We start from the raw sequence: 25,161 nt of genomic DNA, 5'->3' as shown, positions 1-25,161 counted from the left end.
AACATACACTAGAAGTAAAAGTGCGAGTAAGTATTCATAAAAAATAGCAGGCAAAATGATGGTGAAAAAATATACATTATATATGTACTCCAAAGTTTAATTAATTAAGGAATGATTGTTATTATTTTTTTCCGTTTTTGAAGAAATAACCTTAATCACGTGATGCACACTAAATAAGTTACGTTATTTTAAGCTAGATCCTTTAATCTCAGTTTCCGCTATATAGATGACGTATGATGTTAGTTTGGGGGATTTGATACAACGTATCTACCCTAAAGAACTTAAGATAAAAGATACTACAGACACTGTGAAGTCAGCCTCATATGTTGACATACACTTAGAGATCGATGGTAAAGGAAAACTATCGACCAAACTTTACGACAAACGTGATGACTTTCATTCAGAATTGTCAACTTTCCTTTCAACTGTGGCAACATCCCTTCAGCACATGCGTATGGAGTGTTCATATCACAACTCATACGTTATGCCAGAGCTTGCCGAAACTACGCAGACTTTTTGTATCGCGCTAGAACTCTAACAAGTAGGCTTTTGGAACAGGGTTATGTTGCTACAAGATTGAAGTCATCACTAAAAAAGTTTTATGGTCGTCATCATGAACTCGTGGATCGTTACGGTGTATCCATCTGCACCATGAAAACTGATTTGTTCAACGTGTCATAGTTTTCCTTTCCCCTTTCATCTACTTTAGTCTGACTTAAATTTTTATGAGCAACTTGGCGGGTGTTTCTATAAAGCGGAGGACGCTGACCCTACCGAAGCACCTAGTCCATGCTCCCAGTTTTTAGTGGAGTCCGAGTTGCTTATTTACTTCTATTACTTTGTATGTATTATTTAAGTTACTTTAATTATGTTCTTTGTTGTGTTTGTCTGTTTTCCGTATCTGGTCTTTGTCCCTGGGTTACATTCTTTTGATTTCCGCTAGATTCTTGGTTCCCTTGATTACTCCTTAAAATTCTCAGAAAAAGCTCCAATTTTGTTTCACTGTCTGAAATTGGGATAATTCCTATAATAATAGATAGCATTAAAGCTCCGATATCATGCATATGCTTCTGTAGGCCTGAAAAATTACCCACTTGGATCATTTAAGACTCATTTATTAATTCTAAATAACTATACGTGGCTGCCACACACTCCTGGTATTCAGTTTAAACTGGAACATGCTCTTGAAGGTCTCAAATATAATTAATGTTCAAAGAGTAGTTTAAATATCTACGAAATTTATATCTTTATTCATGACATAAAGCATGACTTAAACTTTCTGATGAGGGAGGAAAGCTAAGAACATATCTCAAACAAAAAAATCTATTTTGAAAAACATATTAATGTTATAAAGGATATTAAAATTAGAAAGCATGCAACTAAGTTTCAGATAAACTTCAATAAACTCAAAATAGAAATAGGATGGTATACGATATGGGTATACTAAGCCTTTCACTCCACTAGAGAATAGAATTTTTGTGAAAAATGTTGCCGTAATAACATTGAAGACCAAATCAATTTCTTTGATATGTGTCCTTATTATGACAATGGGAGATCCGACTTCATCCTTAAAACTAACAAAAATTTATAAAACTCAGTTTCCTGTTTGTTCAATTAACTTCTATGGATTATTAACAGTGAAAAGTTTGGAATCATTTTTAAATAGTGAAAAATTGGTAATCATCTGATGGAGTCTAGAATCACAAAAATGTCTACTATTTATATAACAGATATTTAATATAAATATATTGACACAATATATGACACTCCTGGATCAATTATAAACTTGCTAATTTATTATACGTAAGGTTTTGTAAAAATCCCTTATTAGATGGTTCTCAGATAATAAAATGCAGGCTAATCCTGAGAAATTTCAAGCTATTTCAGTTGACAAAAGGACTCAAGAGCAAAATGTATAATTTGATTTGAATGGCATGCATATTACTTGTGATGAAGAGGTTAAATTAATTGGTGTAACTTTAGATTTTAAATTAAGCTTCAACTCACACATATCAAATACTTATTTGTAAACGGCTGCAAGGCAATTAAACGTTTTAAAACATTTGAATAGACTTGGGATGCTCACTTTATATTATTCCGTTATTATGTCAAATTTTAGCTTTTGCCTTTGACTTGGCACTTCTGTAGTGAGTGAAATACTTTTAAAAATTAAGAAAATACGTGCGCTCAGATTAACAAGTTCTTACGATTCATTCACTTTTAAAACCGTCTAAATTACCATCTATAAAGACAAGAAGTATGAGCACAATTGCCTTGGAGACCTTCAAAATTTTAAACAAACGATTTCCAATGTTTTTACAAGATTTGGTAACTCATTAAAATCACTGTTAAAAATACATGTAGTAACTATAATTTCAGGTATGTAAACAAAGCGGAGATACCCGACCAAAAACCACAGCCTATGGTAAGAAATCCATCAGATATAAAGCAGCACAGACATGGAATTCGCTTTTGAATGAGATCAGAACTTAAACCTCCTTCGATCAGTTTAGAACTTACATAAATGTCTAGTGAGGGACAAAAATGTCACTTTATATTAATGCTTGTAAGTATCAACCTTTGCTGTCTCATGTCTGAGGAAATTTCTTGCGTTTGCTTGTTTCATGTTTTATGTGCTTTCTTGTTATGCTCTTTCCGCTTTTGTTATTTATTAGTTTTTATGTTGCATTTTGTTTTATGTTCCCGTCATATTACTTTATGTACTTGTGTAAGTGTTTGCATGTATGTTTATTATATTGTTTTTATGTCGGTTAAAGAGCTCATTAGAGCTCATGTTTGTAATATTTATTGTACATATATTCCGACTATAAATAAAAGATTACTTACATATCCATGTATGTGAAGGCAATATAAACTAATGACCGAACGCACCTAATTTTTATTGATCATGTGACAATCGTACATATATTCAGACAAAATGTCGATAGCAGTCAAGTCAGTTTTGGTAAGAAATTTATTCTCTTTATATCACAGAAATAACACCCCATACCCGTATTACTACGAACAACATGGATGAAAAAACTAATGATTTATAAGCTTTTGTGATCGGCATTTTGAAAATATTAGATATATACGTATTTCGAAGTATCATATTATCATCTTGATTATTGTGAAAATGTCATAGGATGGTTGGTCATGGTTACCCAACAATAAATAAACACCTATTGATTGGTGAACTGTAAACGTCCAATTTTTTCACATCAGTTGTTGTATAAATGTTATATTTTTTCTCCATGTCGTAGGCTTTAGTGATGACAGGAGAAAAAACATGTATGCATTTATTTATCATATAAACTCATAATGCCGTTGCAGAAAATTACAAGTCATTGCTTTTTATTGATGGTACCATTTTGTGATTTCGAAATGTGTGGTATTTCATTGACAAGTTCATGTTTTTTTTATGAAAAAAAGGTTTAGAGTACATGTACATTTAAAGGGTTGACATAATATTTTAAGAGTCCTAATTTTTGACCTTTGGTCAATCCAAGGGCCATCTATTTGTGGCATGAATCATCTTGCATAAGTTTTGTCCAAATATTTCATAAAGATAATAAAATGATTGTGTTTAAATCTGTTCATTTTACACAATGTTATATAAATATATATTCAGCAATTTAAAGCAATAAGTAATTTTATTATGAATTCTTTTAATTAGAAAAAAGAAGCATAGACCATTAAGAAAACACTATCTTTTTCAGAAACTCTTTGATCAAATTATATATGGAATTATATTTTTAAAAAAGCAAACCTAGACTTGAAAAAGTTTAATGATGCATACTTGAATATTTAATAGGGTTTGTAAGTCTCGTTCTAATTTCAGGTTCCCATAAGAATTTGCGGGAAATCAAAATGCTGTATCACAATGCAAAATCTTCTATTTTATGCTTTTGTTAACATTTTTATCCTGTAGAACTAAATATTTGTCATTTTTTTCAGTATTTTTACACAATAAGATATTTTACATTTGAAAATGTTGAACCCAGTGATATGTTAATGACAAATCTCCATGCATTTAAATGGTAGACCAGGATCCATTCTCATGAAGTCACGGAGTGACGTGTGGAGACTTACATAACCTGTTACCATATATGTACATGTGCATCATGTTAAAGTTGTGGTTGCTTTGAATTACATTATAATTATGAACTGTTTAATGATGAGTTCCTTCCTATCAAGGATATTTGTCTCAGTAGAGCATTTTCTGTACTGTGTCATTTGCCTATTTCAATTGGGAGTTTGTGGTTTATTGTCTTGAATTTGGATAGTGTAACACTATATTCTTCATTGAGGTTACTTGTATGTTTAAAACCAAGCAATGCCTCAACTAAAGTTTTAGTGGAATTTTTTCCCCATATATTTGTCCTGACCTGGAAAATAACTCTTACCATTTTTATATACCCATCAAAGACAGGTCTTATTATACTAATGTAGTATACAAATGTCTGTCCGTCTGTGTTAGCATTTTACACTGTAACTTGAGAACCATCTGTTCAATAAACTAAAAACCTTCCACAACTGTTTGTTATAATGGTCTTATGGTCTAACAGTTTGTATACTTTTTTGGAGAAAATTCCAGTTTTAGTTTCCGAGTTATGAAACTTTATTTGAAAAAAGGGAGGAGTTTCAAAATATTACATGTCTTCTCATATTTTGGAAATGGCATGTTGGATTTACTTCAAACTACAGTTATTTGTCCCATTTGTCTGCAGGTATATATACATTTTGGTGAAATTCCTAATTTTCTTTTTTGAGTTATTAACTTTTTCATAAGTTTTTCAGAATTTTTTTCTTGTTGCACCATAAATTGAGTACAATACACTTCAAGATTTATACAATTATTTGTTTTAATGGTCTTACAGTCTGTTTACTTTTTGGAGAAAATTCAGTAGTTTAATTTTTTTTTTTTTATTGGACTATTTCGTAACTTTTCTAGAATTTTTTTTACATGTCACACTGTAACTGCATCATTTGAATGAGTGTATCACATGCTTATTGCACAGCTATTTATTTGCAATCTTTTGCCAATTACACTGAAATTTTGCAATAATTTTTCTTATATAATAAGCAGTTTCACTCAAGGGAAATTTTTACATGTACTACTTCTGAAATATAGAATGAATTAAGATGAACAAATGTTGTGAATTGTGAAGTAAAGATAATTGGGAAATGACCATGAGTCAACCTCCAAAGCAGACATGCCATATATACTCGCCTATAAGTCAGATTTTCCGGACTAAATTTTGAACTTATAGACAAGGATCTAGTATATTAGCTAAAATTTTCAGCTTGAAAATGTCAAAAGCTTGATAGACACCAATTTTGAACAGCTAGACCAGCGCTGTTTACCTCAATGTTAAATTGTACATTGCAAACATCAGATTTAAGAAGACTGGCTTCATCTCCCTTTTACAGCAAAAATATGATGCAGTAAAAAAATGTTTACTGTTTAGTCTTTGTGTTGCCACAATACTGGCCTTTTATTATTTTATTTGTATTTCCCACTCATCCATTTTGTGTATTAATTTTTACCTGTGTACACTCACAAGAAAAACTGTTTAACAAGATTTCGCATATCTGCTCACCATTTACTTATAGAGAAAGTTAGATATAATAATACTCCCCATCAAATATGTTGTAGTAATGAGGTCAAAGATAAAATACATTTTCTTTTTGGCTGTGGTAGTCTATCTGAGCAATGAAAAGGTATGATTACAATCACACCAATTATGAATAATCACTGCAAAAGTTTTAAAAATCTAGACCCTCCATAAAATTGATATGGTTAATGAATAATGAAGATGAGAAATTGTTAGCAGATTGTGTGAATTTTCATCAAGCAATATGGAAAGTTTTGATGGGATTAATCTTTTTTATCACTTGAACCATACAATTTCTCCTAAGTGAGTTCTAGAGCACCATCCCTTTATGAATCTTGCACAGTAGCAATGTTAACCCCTTGTTGCTGTGCATCATTCATGATAAAAATCACTACTGGTAATAATCTTATTAAAATATCTATAGCTGGTTCTGAACGACCACCCCATGATGACCTCTGCACTGTAGTGATAAAATGCCCTTGCTGCTGTGCAAAGATCATGAGGAGAACTACTGCAGTGCAATGGAAATGTGTCCGATTGACAAATATATTGTTTTTTTTTTGTGTTTTTTTTTTTAAATACTAACATGCTGCAGCATGATGTTTCATGTAACTGTAGAAAAACTATTTATTTGATACTAAATTGACCATATTTTAGGCGTTTAGAATGTAAAGTGCTTCAAATATGTTCTATGATCAATTAAGATGAAATAAGGTGGTTATAATCAGTAATAGAAAAGTTTATTGCTAGTATACAATGACAATGAACATTTACATGCATTCCAAGATGTAAATTTTGTATTTTCTAGAATCCAGCCTTTATTGGCTTAGACATTGTCAAAGACAGAATAAATTCAGCATGTCAAAACTTACAGCCATGGCAGATTGTAGTATACACATGTGGGACAACTGTTGTTGCTTTAGCTGTCAAAAATTTTCTCTTTGATGAAGAAGAAGGTATGTAGGGTTATCTGGCCTTGGTGTCATAATAAATCTCAATTTGAGATTTTCTTCAAATTCTAGAGTTTTTGGTAAGTCTTTAGTTTTTATGTGATCTGTCCTGGATTTCAGAAACAGTCTGAAAATGGAATTTTCCTCAAATCTTCTATTTCAAGTGATTTGATTGGTTGAAATTATAGTTGAGGAAGGATTTGAGAATAATCCCAATTTTAGATTCTTTATTGAACCTGGACCAGATTGGTATGATTTTGAGATTTTTATGAAACTTGGCACTAAACAAATAGTTATTTCAATTAAACGTTCTCAACACTAAATTGTGTAAGTTTTTATGACAATTATGTAAAACCTGTGATATAGCTGTTGCAAATACTTGTTTCATAAAAGCAGTATAGGTATAGGTATAGTGAATATGTCAAAGAGACGACAACTCCACTGGGATGAAAATGTCAGCCCAAGGCTGCCCACTGGTCTTCACTTCAGTGAATTACAAGGAAATCAATGAAATCCTTACAACACAGGGAAGGATGCAGCTGGCCCCAAAACTTCATGATACACAGGTACACCCAAAGAGTTGCCTCTATGTAATCAAGAATTCATAGAATGATTAATACGATTTGACAAATTTTACAGTGTATGAAACACTGATTGATCTTCAAAAAAAAAAAAAGACACACAAAAAAAATCTTTGTTTCAGTAAATCAGTACAAACATTATTGGCCATTATATACTGAGAAATCCCTGTCTATGTTGTATAGATTTTCATTTTTTCAAACAATAATAAACTCTAGTGTACAAAATCAGTACAAATGTATATCTGACAATGCTCATTTAGCCCTTAGTAATTTTTACAATGGAGCAAGGTTTATGTGAGCCATATAATTCAATATCTAACATCATAAACTGTTTAAAAATTCTCCTCTAAAACTAGTGAGCACTGAGCAAGTTGAACCCATATATGACCATTACCACTCTTAATTGGTAAGCTTAAAAATGTACCAATTATATATATAGCAAGAACATGGCTATTTTAAGAACACAAGGGTAAACTTATACTTTAGGAGACACTAGAAAAATGTTGGCATCTTTCTTCAGCTTGACATAACCTGTATGTCTTAATTTGTTCAAAGTTTTAACCCAAGTTTTAGTAGGATATTGTATTAAAAGACAGGTTAACTGTTTGGGCTTCTTTCTTTAAGACTATAAAAGAAAGAACATATATTTTAGTTGAAAAAATTATCCTTATGACAGGCCTGCAAATAACTTGTAGGAGTTAGGACACTTGAAAGGTCATTTAATTTCCACCGTGAGGTGGTGTTTTCACGCATCTCCGCTTGTGCAATTCTTGTTCTCTGCAGCTGAGTCAATGTACTCTGTAAACAACTTTGTAAACAAACTGAAGAAACACCAAGTGACAAAGATGTGAAAAAAGAACTGAAAAAAAAAACTGAAGTATGGCTGTGGCCAAAGTGTTTTTTCAAAACTTTGAAAAAAACAATAATGTCATTAATCTTTAGAGAGAAGAAAATTTAACTGAAGTCTTTTTCTTTTTCTTGAAGATCTGGTTCCAAGACTAAAAAAGAAAGTTTTTAGGATAGTTAGAATGATGCCTTTTGTGAAAAAGAAGATAAAGGAAGAAAAGGAGAAAATGTCCCGTGAGATGGAAGAGTCGTTCCACAAACAAGTAGAGGGTTACTTAACATCCCTTCCTAACAATGGCTATTCTATGGTAAATATTTTAATTACATTATTTAATCAGAAAGTTTATTTGGTATTTCAATATTGCTCTGTTTGTTCACATACAATGTCCTATTTAGATAGAAGTGGAGGGCATTGCACCCTGTTCTCAAAGTGTTTAAGACCTGTGCTCCACTGCCGTTACTGAACACCTTTGTGAGCCTCTTCATAATTTAATGTGCCCTAATAAAATTGGATAAACAGTATCACCCAAATCATCTATTTACAAAAGGAACATCTTTTTTCCTATGTGAAAAATCTGTCTAGCACATTACATACTGAAGTGCCCACTTCCTGTGCCCCTCTATTTTCAGATCCTAACTAAAAAACTAACATACTGTGTTATCCTGGTATGGCATAAAACAACAGAGGTCTATGGAAAGAAATGTATCACAAATCAAGATGATGAATGAATATTTTCTTCACGTTTTAAAATAATTTGAATGGTCAACTAATGCAGCCTTTTTGGTTCCCCTTCACAATAATGTAAGAGCCATTAAAAAATGAGTAATGAAACTATTGACAAACATTTTCTATGAAAGTGATCACTGATATGAATTATAAAATATCAACATATCTTTTACATCCATCTGTAGTGATAAGGACTATCAGTACATGTATATCTAACTGACATAACTGTAATTATTGGTAATAATTTTAAGCTATTAAAGATTATTTTTAAACATTTAAAGTATAACTGTTCCTTGTGTCAGATTGTGAAATCATCATGTAAATACATAAGTACTAGTCCATGTAAGGATCATGCAGAGGGTGAAAAGTCAGTATGTCCCAATAGTGTTTTTAGAAAGATTCATACTAATGGTGGTGACAAGAAAAGTGGATAAAAAGGGTTACATATTGATCTCTTTAGTGAAAAATTTGTAGTGTGGTGGGAGATAGAAGATTTCAAAACTCTTCTCCTCTAATACTACTTGACAAATTCGATTTGAACTTTGTATGAATGTTCCTTGGGGTATTCTGCATAGAACTGATATGGGGATTTTTGATCCATGGAATAACATGGCCGCCATTACTAAAATAGAGCTTAGGGGCAGGACAGAAGTTATTTGCATATGATATCCAAAACTGTTAGGTTTAGCCAATTTTGGTATGAGCAGAAGTGTTCAGCATGATGAGATCTATCTGTGGTCAAATTTTCATTTTAATCTGTGAAGCCATGTTGGTTTTATTGTCCTTTTTCTAATTATTTTTTTGCTATTTTTATTACATGTAATACTTTTTCAAAAATCTTCTCCTCTGACACTACTTGACTAATTGGAACCAAACTTGGTATGAATGTTCCTTGGGATATCCTGCATTGAACTGGTATAGGGATTTTTGATCCTTTGAAAAACATGGCTGCCTTTACTAAAAATAGAACATATAGATCAGACAGTACTTTTTCACATATTTTATCTCCAAAACTGTTAGGTTAAGCCATATTCTTTCATTTGTTGAAATGATTCAAATTATAAGGCCTACAAGAGTCTCAGAGGGATCAAAGTTGTCAACAACTCCTTGTAAGAGTTTTTGCCCTTGAAAGGTGAAAAAATTATGTTTTTTTGATTTTTGATTTTTTTACAGCCAATATTTTGAAAATTGTGATAGATAGAAAGAAACTTTCAGATGCTGAAATGATCCTTATGATAAGTCCCACCAAAGTCTTCTTGAGTCAAAATTGTTGAACAAATCCTTGTTAAATTAATTGCCTTGACAGGCAAAATATAACCATTTATTTGCATTTCTCTTAGATGAACCTGTATTTAAATATTCAAAATTAATTAAATCTTTATCTTGTTCTAAGTTGTTTTTCTAGGCAATAAAAATCTACCAGCTCTTGTTCTTGGTAGCTGCTACTGAGTTTGTATCATTTATTCACTGTAATTGAATATTGTTACATTACCGATAACTTTTAATCTTGTTGCAAGTTCTATTTGTTATATTGGTGATTTTTTTTTTTCAGGACAAAGTCATAGAAGAATTGAAAAAATATCAACAAATTGGTATGTAGTTTAGCATTGTTAAACTATATGGTACTATTTTTTTCAGGTCAAAATAATTTTATTCCATGGGAACACACATGAAGTGCTTCTTTTAATCTATGTGAAACATGTGTTTTTCATTTTCACATGACATCTCCAGTTCTTGTGATAAACCATTTATGCTCCTTGCAAAGGAAGTATTGGATAGATAGGTTTCAATCTGTCTGATTGATGTATTATTTTCCACAACTCCTCTTATGTAACTTGTCAGATTCTGATGAAATTTATTGCAGTTTGATCACTCACTTTAAAAATGTGCATGCTATAAAGAATATCCAATTTTACAAGTTTTTTTTTCATTCCATTTCTTTTCTTTTTTTTCTTTTTTTCATATACTGCATAATTCTTGTATCCGTGGATATCAATCTTGATGGTTGATGAAGTATGAATTTTTGTTTTGTATTTTTTAGGTCTTTTGATACCCTATTAGTGCATGGTCCATGTTCTCAGTTTTTGGGTCCCTAAATTTCACACATTGATAATACTATAGCACCCAAGAAAATAACATATTTATGCAATGTATTTAGCTCAGGTAGACTGGGAGAAAGGACAAGTGTCTGGTACGGTGTACAATGGAGATCCAAAACTAACAGACTTAATGTCAAAGGTAATATCACAAAAAGACTTTTGTAAAATATGGCATGGGTGGGTGGATGAAAATTTATTTTACTCAATGGGGATGTTAATATTTTTGTAGTCTTTTAAAATAATTGATAATTACAGACAAGGCAGAGTATACAAGGTATAGTGTTACAAGAGTTTTATGATTCATACCACTTATTTAAGTCCTAATTACTTACTATTTTAAATTCAGCTATTTTTAAAGATCATAGCTAATTGGATATTCATAATACATGTACAAATCATGCTGGAGAAATGTCATTTGAATGGGAGGTCAAAACAAAATGTCTTTTTCCTCCTACCCTACCTTCCCATTTTATATCTACCCTAAACATTTTATGGCCATTTTGGCTCAAGCACAGTTAAAGTTTAGATTGTTCCTCCATTAATTCAATGTAAAATGTTTTTGCAAAATAAAATAATTTCTCTACCTACCTACCCTATTTTTCTCTTGCTGGTAGTAGGACACAATACTTTGTTTTCACCTCATACAAATCAGCATACCCTTTATGCCTTATATGTTTTTTCAATGATTTTACATTTTTTTCTGTAAACTTTAATTTTAACCATTGATATTAATTACTGTAGAAAGTTAAGTTCTTAAAGGAAATTTTACTATTCTTTCACTATAACCATTCTTCTGTTCTATAAATAGCCAACTCAAACAATGTCAATCTACTTTCAACTTATTGTGATTTATCAGTCTTCCTCAATCTACCAGTTTCCCTTCCCAAGAAGTATTTTAGTATAGAACAAACGGAAGATATATATTAAATATACTTGAATGAAATATATGTTATTTGTGTTTCTGTAAAAAGTAACATGGTGTGTTAAAAAAATGTATGTTTCCTAGACTTGGTACAAGTCCCTTTCTGATTTTTTTTCAAGTTTCTTTAAAAAAAAATGCTGCTATGAGAGATACCATGGAGAAGTTTAATCAAAGAAAAGTTATCAGTAGAACTCTAAGAGGGACTTGTAGCAAGTCTTTATGTTTTCATGTTGATTAGAAATACTGACAGGAGATAGAAATACTGACAGGAGATTGAAATACTGACAGGAGATTAGAAATACTGACTGTAGATTAGAAATACTGACTGGAGATAGAAATACTGACTGTAGATTAGAAATACTAACTGGAGATAGAAATACTGACAGGAGATAGAAATACTGACTGGAAATAGAAATACTGATAGGAGATAGAAATACTGACAGGGGATAGAAATACTGACTGGAGATAGAAATACTGACAGGAGATAGAAAAACTGACTGTAGATTAGAAATACTAACTGGAGATAGAAATACTGACAGGAGATAGAAATATTGACTGGAAATAGAAATACTGATAGGAGATAGAAATACTGACAGGGGATAGAAATACTGACAGGAGATAGAAATACTGACTGGAAATAGAAATACTGACTGGAGATTAGAAATACTGACTGGAGATAGAAATACTGACTGTACATTAGAAATACTGACTGGAGATAATGTATTGTATCTTAAGATTTAGAGCCATCAATTAAGGATTTCATGATGGCAAATTGAGTTTATTGGCAGCACATAAGCGAAGCCAGTAAAAGACATTTGCCACCCTCAAGTCTAGATCTTAATTACAATTCAGTTATTTCCATTATAATGCAACTGTCAAATGTATCTGAAAATAGCAAATATTTTAAGAAATAAATCTGCATGTGTTAAAAATTTAAGACAGTAAATTGTGGAATTGACGTCTTGAAATTTTTTATGATATCCAATGAAATTCCTCATTACAGCAAAAGTGATTGAATTTGTCTTATGGTTTGAATAAATGTATATGCATTTTTAATTTGGCTAGTTGCATAACAAATTGTGTTAGGTTATTACATAACAACTCTATATCATTTAGAGCATTACTGTTAATGTCATTATATATTGGTAAAAATAGAATTTGATGATGTTTTGAACCAGGTTTGTTGGGGGTTGGGGTATATAATTGCAACTCAATTTAAACCTTCAGACATTTATTGACACCACATTTAGGACTTTTAGTTTTCCTCGGGTGGACTATTGATTTCAATTTAGGAAAAGTCTAGGTCCTTTAATCTTGAAACAAAATATGAAACCTTGATCTTAATCCTATACCTATAAAGTAATTACAACTGGATTCCTAATAAAAAAGATCTTTTCACTTTAATAGGACAACGGTTGGAAGATGTGCAGGGTTTTCATTTCTATCTATATTTGACATTTTCATGTATAGTTGGACTTAGTCATTTTGTCGCCATTCTAAAGAGTTAAAGCATGTAAAGATAAATTGACTTTTATATATGTCAGAAAATACATACAGGGGCTTCAAATGTGTCTCTCAGACACAACAATCTTCTTATAAATGAATTTTGACAACTGAACATTATGCAGTAGCAGCATTAAAAAGGAGTGCGGGAGGGGGTGCCTTTGTTTTCTTTTAATGTAGTCTGATTTGTATTTTTGTTAACTGGTTGTTTTCTTTGGTTAGTTTATATACCATACTAAATTTTCATAACAATACCTTTGTCTTCCAATGAATTACTTGTAAACAGTACAGAGCTTAATGGTTAAATTAGTTTAACTGTTTCTATGACTTGTGAACTTTAATTTTGATTTGAACCTATAAACATGTCCTGTCATAATTTATTGTTTTGATTTGTGTTCTATCAATAATCTGTTCCTTGTTTTTATATTACAGACATATGGTATGTTTGCCTGGACCAATCCTTTACATGCTGATGTATTCCCTGACATCAGAAAAATGGAGGCAGAGGTAGTCAGAATGTGTTGTACCATGTACAATGGGGACAAAAACACTGCTGGAACTGTAAGTGTTAAAGTGCTTGACCCCCAAAATTTGATATAAATAGTAAAATCTTCAACTATCCTTTAAATCAATGGCAACTCCAACCATTATCTATAGAGTTAACGAGGTAACAAATAGTTAAGAGTATTTCAGGCTTTAGTAATTTCATTTGTGGCACCAACACCAGATACAGAAACAAATTTTTAATTATCAGAATTTTCTAATTTATGTTATTACCAAACTCATTATTGTGTAGAAATAGTTAAACCTCAAATTTTTATCATTGTATTTATGCATTAAAGATTGTAGTCTTCACCTCACGAAAAACCACTTCTTATGCTCTTGAATGGGCATTAGGAACCCATTCTCGTGAATTCACATGGTCACATGACAAGACTTACAAGCCCTATGTTGACTGATCATAACAAGGAGGTTGACTATATTTGAAAGTAAAATCCATTTAACTTTGAACATGTATTTCTAACAAGAAATAACATAATTTAAAAAGAGCATAACCTTTTTTGCATCTACCCAAAACATTTTATGGCCATTTTGGCTCAAGCACTGTTAAAGTTTAGATTGTTCCTCCATGAACTCAATGTATACTGTTTTTGCAAAATTAAATAATATCTCTACCTACCTACCCTATTTTTCTCTTGCTGGTAGCACAAACTAAAAGAAAGGATAACATGTTAGTCTGTTTATTATGGTATATCTATACCTAGGATAACCTTTAAGTTGATTATATAGGCTGTACCTATATTTTACCTGGTTAAGACCCACCAAAGACTTCAAAAATTGGTCACTGGGACTGTTTCTCCTCTAAGCATGCAGTATTTAAGGAGGTAGACCTAGGGTAAGAGACACAACTCTTAACATTTGTATTCACAATTTTACATCAATCTCATGTAAGCATCAAAGTAACTTGGATTGATTTCATTCTGTTTCAAATGAAAGCTTGATAGGCTTTGGTGAAATTGAATATGATACAAGCATATCACTGAGTTGCTTCCCTTACCCTAGGTCTACGTCCTGAAGAGGATAGAGTGACGACTAGTTGGCTCAGGTGTCAGAGTAATATGTTTAAGTGGAGTGGCATGCTTATTTGTGGGCTGCACCCTCTGTGTCCTAACACAATGAACATCTGGATCAGCATGTCAAACTAGTACAAAGTGGGGTCCATTCAATTGGATAATTATTCCTGTCCAGAAATGCAAGAAATATCTATCTTAGGATGTTAAACCATAATTAATCAATCAATCCTGTATTTTAGATGACATCAGGAGGGACAGAGAGTATATTAATGGCTTGTTATTCCTACAGAAATATGGCCAGAGAAAGAGGTATAAGGATACCAGAGTTGTAAGTATAACTAATCGCTCGTATTTGTTGGATGGCTTTACAAATATTGTTACTTATACCTCAGTGGGCTAGTGGTAGCATGCTCATCTTATTGATGGGAATCATTGATGACCATGGTGAAGAAATAAAACATACCATTAATGAAATTACAATGTTTAAATATATGTACTAATTAGCTGATGGACAGAGTATAGGTAGGAACTGAGCATTAAGGGGTCATGGAGTGGGAACTAGGATGATTGGAATCCTAAAGTGGGTAGGATTTTTTTTTTTTTTTTTTTTTTTTTTTTTGGGGGGGGGGGGGGGTGTTTATTTCCAATTTAGAGGGGAGATTTGCATACAGGGAAGTTGGAATTTTGACCACATTCCTACCTCCATGCTAATGTACTGGCAAAAAGAATTATTCTAGAGATATCTATATTTGTTGTATTTGTGGTTTATTCAGCATTCAGACGATAAAATATAAAATTCACCTTGAAATGATTCACCTCTATTAAATACTTAGTGTGTCTAACAATACAGTTAAATTAAAAGCTTCTCACATTAAGGAGATTTAGACAAACCACTAAAATTGAAGAAAAAATTATCTTTTCAAAAAACTCTGTTTGTTTATTTTATGTATATTTCAGGATAGTACCAATCACTGCCCATGCTGCCTTTGACAAGGTGAGTGTTTTAAATGTGAATCATGTACATGTACTTCTGGTAGCTCAATTTTTGTGAATTCATTGAAAAAAGGAAATACAGAGATGTTTACCCTAAGGGATTGTATGTATTTTCTATGAATTTGTATTTCAAATTCAATCTACTGATTGTTAATCTCTCCATAATACCTGCATTGTATGTTAAAACCACACAAGGATGAGAATTTTATAAATCATTGTCATAAAATACAACCGAAAATACAGATTGTTTTTAAGTAGCATGTAAAAAGTTTGGGAATATATTTCTGTCATGAATCCTTTTTTAAAGTTAAAACATTTCAATAAGAATTTAACTTTTTTTGTCATTTAGAAACAATTACTTGATCATTTGTTTGACACGATACAGGGAAGTTTTCCCAGTTTCCTGGTATTTATACTACATAGAAAATCAATTAGAAATATTACAAATTTAATTGATTTATATGTATATCTCCATTCATCTGATTCATGGGCACTCTTCAAATAAATATGGTAGTGCCAAATACCAGTGTAGGGAAGTGAATGACAAATGTATACAAAGAAAATGAAAATAAACATTTATTTTCACTTTTGACAATTTTGTATATGAGATATCTTAATTAACGTCTTCTGTTCCAATACCAGAATTGACTAAATTTATATTTAGTTTTAGGAGAAATACATGAAAGTTAGCTTTTATAAAATGAACAAATAAGCATTATACATTATCAGATATGCTGTATACTGGGTATTTTTCGTAGGGTGCTGATGTTGGCATATATTAGCAGTTTGGTGTGGGGATGACCTCTGTTTTTATTCTTCACATACATTTTGTAGGCTGCCAATTACTTTCACATGAAAATAACCCACATACCTGTTAATGAAGAGACCAGGCAAGTTGATATGAAGGCCATGAAGAGGGCAATAAACAGAAATACTTGTATGGTTAGTAAATATACTTATATAGTGTCTTCCGCCTGTATGGTTAGTAAATATACTTATAGAGTGTCTTCCATCTGTATGGTTAGTAAATATACTTATAGAGTGTCTTCCGCCTGTATGGTTAGTAAATATACTTATAGAGTGTCTTCCACTTGTATGGTTAGTAAATATACTTATAGAGTGTCTTCTGCCTGTATGGTTAGTAAATATACTTATAGAGTGTCTTCCATCTGTATGGTTAGTAAATATACTTATAGAGTGTCTTCAACTTGTATGGTTAGTAAATATATTTATAGATTGCCTTCAACTGCAAATTACTTATTCTTATGGTTATCATCTGATATTAGAACATTTTGATTCCCATGGCATTTATTAGTGGCTGCAGCATTTGATCTTAACAAAGTTTGAGTCCACATAAATTTAGCTATTTTGTTGCTTAATAGAGTTTAACTGTTTTGAAATAAAAATGCTCAGTTTACTTTCACTAAACAATACAAATAATAACTAAAATAAAAGTTATATCTTTTACTTATAAACTCTGTTCTTTAACAAATGATTTTAGTAATTACAATCTTAACCTTCAACTTAGAAAAGTTACATTTTCATAATGACTTTACATAAGATATACTTTGTAGTTGGTTGGTTCAGCTCCACATTTTCCACATGGTATTATAGACCCCATTGAAGAGATTGCTCAGGTATAGTATAAAACACAGGTGTTTTGAAGAAAAACTACACACACTTCGTAAATTAAGAATCTATTAATGTATTGAAGTCCATATCTTTTATAGAACATATTTTTTATTGTAAGTTCTAAATTACAAAATTTTAAAATGAAAAATGGTTAGAAGTAGATCAACAAGATATGTATGGATGTATCTTAGTTTAATTTTTTCTGTTGTTATGAATGTTCACAGGAACTCAGAAAATTAAAAACTTGAATTCAAATTTTAAATTTTAACTACTGTAAGTTATAAATAAATATAAAAAATTAGTATCATTTTATTGAACAGTTGGGACTGAAGTACAACATCCCAGTACATGTAGACTGTTGTTTAGGAGGTTTCCTTGTGCCTTTTATGGAGAAAGCAGGATTTAAAATTCCACTTTGTGATTTCCGTGTTGATGGAGTGACTAGCATCTCTGCTGATACACACAAGGTAGAGTGAGACATATAAAAGTACTTTTTGTTCATATTTTGGTGTATTTATGTTACATTTACGGTTCATCATAACACCATGCCAAAATAGCCATGTGTTAAATACAATTCTAATATGTCATCCTTTAAATGTCATTTTCAAAAATTTTTAATTTAATTTTTAATGTTGTGCTTTATTGTGTTCAAACCAGTTGTTGTGTCTATAATGAATTTTTAAGTCCCTATTTTTAAGAGTGTGTCAAAAATTAGTTCTGTGTCCACACTTGCCCCAAGTGAACATAGTTTGATGGCTGCGATTGTATCATGCTGTGTTCTGTCAAGCTCTTTATTTGTCATGTTAGAATAGAAATAATTCACATTAGGCATTGTGTTGTACTCATTTACACACAGCATGGTCTTTATATTTATATTTTATACCTCACTAAATCTCAGTAATACTCAGTATCAAATAATCCAATATAAAGACCCAGTCCATGTGTAAATGAGTACAACACAATACCCCCATGAATTATTTATTTACTAAATTCTCTCACTTTTGAAGACAAAAATGTTAAAAATTTAATAACTAAATTCTTTCAATTTTGAAGAACATGTAAAAAATGAATCAAGGAATATTTATTTACAAAATATAATAGACTGTTCAACTTCAAAGTATAGCTGAAGCTGCCAAACTTGTCTTATGTAACATTTTTGGGCAGAAAATTGTGTTGGATACCATAAGTTGAAAAACTTAAAAACAATAATAGATTTATAGCACTATCAAAAAATATAGAATATATCAGAATATACAGCAGTTGATTTTGGAAAAACTTGTAAGTGTAAAACTAGTTATAAGTTATGACATCATATTAGAAACAAGTATTGTAATGTCATAACTTATAACGAATTTTACACTTACAATTTTTTTGTGAATTGGACAACTGAATTTTAAAAAAGGAGTATATCTTAATAATATCCTTTTTGGATTAACAAAATAGAATATTTTTAGTATTTTATAACTTACTTATTTTTTAATATTATATATAAAGTACTTCGTTTATTTTCTCTGTTAGTATGCATTTGCTCCAAAAGGATCATCAGTCATCTTGTACAGAAACAAAGATATCAGACAGAATCAGTTCTTTGTACAGACAACTTGGCCTGGTGGTATATATGCTACTTCTTCAATGGGAGGTAAGTTGTTAGTTCTTTGGTTCACCATTATATCCTATAAAACAAGGAAAAGGTTCAAATCCCCTACTGGCAAAATTGACCTACAGGTTTTTGATATTCCAAATAAAGGAGTTGAGTAACATTCAAATTTGCATCATTCTTTGACTAAAAATTCAAAACAGCACTTGGGGGATAAATCAGCTGTATGCATATATAATCCATTTTATTTTGTATGAAAATGCAGTTGGGTATCTGTCTACTGTTTGTATTCAACACATTATTATAGAAAACAAACTTCTAATCGACCTTTTTCATTATCATAATTAAGGTCAAATATTTTTATTTAATTTTCTTGCAATATAAAGCTACTGTCCTCTTTATGGTTGTCATGCTTTAACCATTGTTATATATTGATGCATATTTAATACTATCTATCTTTTTGAAATAACGGTCAGTTGTTATACCCCTCACAAACAAAGTTTGGGGTATATTTCAAATCACCCGTCTGTCCATATTTCTTTTACATGCAACTTCTCCTGAACTGCTCAAGAAATTTTGATGATAAGGTTGGACATCATATGTAGATGTGCATGAAGGAAACAGTTACTGATGGGGGACTCCAAAGAGAGATAATTCAACTTGAAGGTTTTATACATTAAAACCTCTTAAGCACAATTCCTCCTAAACCATTCAAAGGATTTTGTAGAATCTTTAAAGGAAGATTTTGAATAATATGTAAACGTTTCTTAAATCAATTGAATTTAGTTTGAACTGTAATATAATTCAAAGTTGAAAGTTAACTAAACAGCAATTAATCATGAAAGTACTCTCAGGATGGTTTTGTATTTATAGCCATTAAAATAGTTAGCTTCTGGGGATAGTCCAAGTATATCCCTTGATGTTAATGGTTTTACTCACTGTAAAAAATTAAATATATGAATATTATAATTACAGTGTACTTGTACCTTCAATAATCTAAATTTTCTAAACATTCATCTTACTTTATACAGGTAGCAGAGCTGGAGCTATTATTGCTGCATGTTGGGCCACCCTTGTTTACTTTGGTGAAGATGGATATGTAGATTCTACCAAGAAAATTATTACTACAACCAGAAACATCGTTGCTGGGTATGTTAATGTTTAGGATTTTTGAACTTATTCTGAAAGTTTGTTTGCAAGATATGAAATCTGAGTCCTATTTGCCACAATGCCCTGAAAATTTTATCTCTGACCCTCTAAATTTCCCCCTGTGTTACAAGGAAAGATATCAAAGGTAAGTGTACCCAAGGAATTAATTTATATGGTTGGTCCCTAACATGGCAACCATACAATTGAGTAGTGGTATTACCATACTTTAGTTACCATTCATTAGATTTTTTGTTAGGTGTATTTCACCTATTGACTGCTTACCCTTTACTTTCATTTTACTTAACGTAGGTGTTACTTTACTCCATGATATCATTTTACTTAATGTAGGTGTTACTTTACACCATAATATCATTTTTGCTGTAGCTTTTCTTCTTGGCCTCTTAAATAGTCAGTATTTTGCCTCATTTATAGATAAGACTGAGGAGGTAAGGGGACATGGACCCTTCATCTAAAAAAGTGTATAGTTTCTTTTAAAATGGCTCTTTTCGATTGTAAATACCTTTGAAAAATCCTGAAAATAGTCCCTTCCTCTCAAAATATTTTATCCAACCACAGCAGATATGGTATACATTTATCTTGTGTACCATAAGATCCTACACAAACTTTTAATTAACAGTAATTGGATTTGAAAGTTTCAAAGAGATCTTGGTTAAAAAAATGAAAAAAATGACCCTTGGTTTCTTCAACTTGTTCTGCTGTGTAGAATTTTAAACCAAAACCTGTTCTTTTTTAATTTCAGATTAAGACAAATAGATGGAGTAAAAGTTTTTGGTGAACCACTGATGTCAGTCATTGGTATTGGTTCTGATGAATTTAACATATTTAGATTGGCTGACTACATGACAAGTAAAGGCTGGAATCTAAACTCACTCCAATACCCAAATAGGTAAAGTAAATACTAGTAGTTAGCTCACTGGTCAACAGTACTTACATATATCTTAAGTTAGACGCTTACCCTACCAGTGCACCTGGTCCATGCTCCCAGTTTTTAGTGGAGTCCAAGTTGCTCATTTGCTTTTGTTACTTTGTATGTATGATATTAGTTACTTTATGTTCTGTTTTGTGTATGTCTGTTTTCCATGTCTGGTCTTTGTCCCTGGATTACATTCTTTTGATTACCACTATAACCTTGGTTCCCTTAATTACTCTTACATGTATCTACTCCAGTATCATAATTGGTACAAATGTAAATGAAACAGTACACATTCATACTACCAGTCAATGCACTGGTAAGAAGTACATAAGCATTCCTTAAGTCAACTCGCACCAGTATCATAATTGGTACAAATGTAAATAAAACAGTACACATTCTTACTACCAGTCAACTCACAATGTACATGTAGCAGAAGCAACAAACATATACAGTGAAATGCTGAAAATACTTTTACAAATTACCCATTGGTCAAACCTCTCATGACAGGCCACCTCCCTTATGTGGCCAGATTTGGATTGCAGTATGGGTGGCCACATAAGAGAGGGTCTACTGTACATTCACATTTCATTAGTTAATTCATTGCTGTATCATAGATAAACCAAATAGTACACATACATAGAATGCTACATGTAGTTTACAGTTGTAAACAGTACCTGAGCATTCCACTATTTCACTCACTCCACTATCCTTATACATGTAGGTATTTTAATGAAATACATGTAGTATTCATATTGACCTCTAATTAGTTCACTCCAGAACCTGAATAGGTACATACAACTGTATGCATGCAGTAAACAGTATACATGTATGTGTTTTGAAAACAGTACATACACATATCACTAGTTAATGCAATCCAGTATCATGATAGGTAAATTAACTATATACACACACTACTGAGAAAGTACTATTGTTTCTTGGGTACCAATTTTCTTGGTTATTGTTGGTAGGCCAAAGCATGAAATTATACTGAAAACCTCAAAACCGCAAATTCAGGAATTCACCAACTTGTATTTCTTCCCTAGTCCTTCAAAATTGGTATCCATGAATTTAAGGACTTTTACAGTATTCCAAACTGCAAGGAAAAAAATGTGAGAATCTCACATGTATGTTATCAGAAAGCACTTTTGCCCTTGTTAAATCATGTTGATCTATGACAATTTTGATAACACTTAAGTGAGTCCTTACTACCAGTTTATCCTTCCATTCTTTTTTATAGTGTACATTTATGTGTTACTTACGTACACACTCAGGAGGGTGTAACAGAGAGGTTCCTAGAGGATATCAGAAATGGAGTTACAGAGATCATGAAGGATCCTAACAGTGAGATAGGAGGAATGGTTAGTATATACATTAGTATAGAATACTCTAAATGCAGATATTATTGCAAAAACATGACTGACTTTAGCAATAATTAAGAATTGCATTTTGAAACTTCTGTCATGCAGAATTTTCTGAAAAATTGCAATGAATAATGCATGCAATAATTCTGAATGTACAGTAATGTTATTTTTGAATTATTGCTATAAGATAATTTTGTATTGCTTTGTTTTTTAAATACTTGCAAACAAAATTGTAACTTAGATTTTTGTAATGCTACCCATTCATTTGTTCTTTCATTTGTCCATCAGTCAACAACAATCTATCAGACATTCAATGTATAGTAGTAGGGCAAATATTTTTATTTTTGATCTTTTGTTTAAAATGTTATATTTAGCAGAAGTTAACATGTGGTTTTTCATATAACCCGTGCTCTTGGGAGATAAAAATTATATAGCATGTACTGCAGAATTCAAAATTAAGGGAGATAACTCTGTAAATGATCAAAAATACAATAGAAAGCATTGAGTTTTCAACATAAATTATCTCCTATGTGCAGACAGATTGGAATGAATAATTATACATTTTATCATATAGACTTATAAAGCAACTTAATAACAAAAATAGAAATATGTAGCCTTTTTTTAGGTGAATCACATTTTACTGAATTTGCTTGATTCTTACAAAGACTGCTACTTAAGATGTCATAAACTATGAAGCAGTGTAATTTTCATTCTTGCCAATTCAAGTACAATGTAGCAAGTTTTTGATTTTCCACATTAACCATTTCTCCCCTTTCCAGGTTCCTTCCTTATCTACTTCCTGTTCACTGTATGACTTTATTGATAGAAATGATTAAGTTGGGATATTCTTAAGCCTGATATCTTATTTGATTTGCTTAAAGAGAATCAACCAAACAGAAATTGTGTATTAATTCAAGCAAATTATTTACCTTTATACATAGTATTTTTTGTATTGCAGGGTGCTATTTATGGATTGGCCCAAACTATTCCAGACAAATCCATGGTTACAGAGTTGGTGGGATGTTTCCTGAATGCACTGTACTGCACAGACAAGCAATGAATCAGTGAACAAATTGTTTTGTATATGAATACTCAAATGGCTGTTAAGATTAATATTTTAGGCCTTGAGAATTATTGATATTCATAGTAAATCATTCATTACCTCTGTTATCATGGTAGAATTAGGGAAAATGGTGCAACTTTTAATTATGTTTGATGATGTTGTTTTGGACTATGTAAGGCTGGTAGTTGATACCACATCATGCTGTGATGGTTGCAGTCTGTCTTTTTTAATCTACAAGTTATTTCTTATGAGAAAATATGCAAAAAAATAGAAATCATCATATATTTGGATCTAGATCTCCTTATACTCCTCAGATTGAGTACAATACAAATGAATCTATTTTTTTTTAAACAAACTTATTTGGTAATATGACAACTGTGCTTAGTGTTTGATCTTAGTCACAGGCTTCAAAAAATTCTTTCACAAAATGTTTTCCCATCAAAATTTGAGAAAATTGAACAAAAAAATGCTACTATAGTATTGTAAGGTTATCATCCCCTTTTCATTCTCTATAAGGTCTTATCTGTAATTGCATGTACTTGTAAGATCTTAACTATTTGTCATGTTAGCTGTATTTTTAATGATATTACCTCATATCATTTATATTTCTTATTTTTATGTCTGTCTTCTTTAGTACCATGACTAGCCAAAATCAATGCAATGATCTATCATAAAATGGCCACCTTATTGGCATTTAAGGACCAATTATTTTATATTTAAAGATTTGACACATTTGAAACTTTAAAAATGTTGTATCAGAATTCTTGGGGAAAGGCCATAGTTCAACATTCATTGTAAGTTTAAGTTCATTGGTTAATGTTATAAATTTCAGGCAATTTATGCCTAGACCCGGATGTGATGGAGGAGCAGGCCACAGAGGCACGCCAAGGTTTCTATGATTGTCTTTCCAATGAAAGTCCAATAAATGCTCTTATACATTGTATACTGATTTAATTTGGATTGCACATTCTACAGGCTTTGAATTGTGTAGTATGTTGTACGCAGGTCTATTGCTATTCATGTGTCCATAAACAGTATGACACAATTTTTCTGTCAGAAACATTGATATAATGTATTTGGAATGTGTCATAGCATATTTATAAAGAAAAAGATAGGAATATGTATTTCTGTTTTAGTTTTATTGACCTAAATAATTCTGTTATAATTGAATTGTGTGTTTCTGTGATTTGTATGTTATATATTTGTGTTGCACAGTGAAACCTGTATTATCTTAATCCCTTTTGAACTTTAAAATTGGTTTGGTTTAGATAGGTGCATGATTTACTTAGATTGAAAAATACTGGTGCATTTAAAATTGATATAAAGTGACTTTTAAAAGTGTCTGGTTTAGACAGATTTTTATATGATTCAGGGTTTGGGTAAGACAGGTTTCACTGTTTTATATTGTATTATGATTTCTTTGTAAAACATTTGTATGATTTTATTGCACTTTCAATGCAACAATACATGTACATGTTTGTCTATTTAAAAATGTCTGATTATAGGAAATCTGTTCTCATCTCATTTTTGTATTAATATTTAACATTTTTACTAAATGCAGTTCAAATTCATGTTTAGTTCCACTCTTATGATTTTAGACTTAATTACAGGC

General features: G+C 31.3%; 1 protein-coding gene across 1 annotated transcript; it reads left to right on the top strand.

Annotated features, from left to right (window-relative positions):
- The first annotated feature begins 2,904 nt into the window (after positions 1-2,904).
- Positions 2,905-23,993, top strand: LOC148619698 (sphingosine-1-phosphate lyase 1-like). The gene is made up of 16 exons (XM_088579903.1): positions 2,905-2,965; positions 6,427-6,574; positions 8,134-8,303; positions 10,275-10,314; positions 10,881-10,960; positions 13,679-13,807; positions 15,060-15,148; positions 15,778-15,814; positions 16,648-16,755; positions 17,388-17,450; positions 17,766-17,912; positions 18,964-19,084; positions 20,074-20,191; positions 20,952-21,098; positions 22,363-22,483; positions 23,445-23,993. Exons 1-16 carry the CDS (start codon positions 2,939-2,941, stop codon positions 23,544-23,546), a joined length of 1,647 nt encoding a protein of 548 aa, XP_088436029.1. The 5' UTR covers positions 2,905-2,938; the 3' UTR covers positions 23,547-23,993.
- Positions 23,994-25,161: the final 1,168 nt, after the last annotated feature.

The sequence above is a fragment of the Perna viridis genome, chromosome 4 (assembly GCF_037379345.1).
Source record: "Perna viridis isolate PV_CMFRI_1.1 ecotype Kerala chromosome 4, ASM3737934v1, whole genome shotgun sequence".
NCBI lineage: Eukaryota > Metazoa > Mollusca > Bivalvia > Mytilida > Mytilidae > Perna > Perna viridis.
This window is presented reverse-complemented; position numbering and strand designations above follow the sequence as displayed.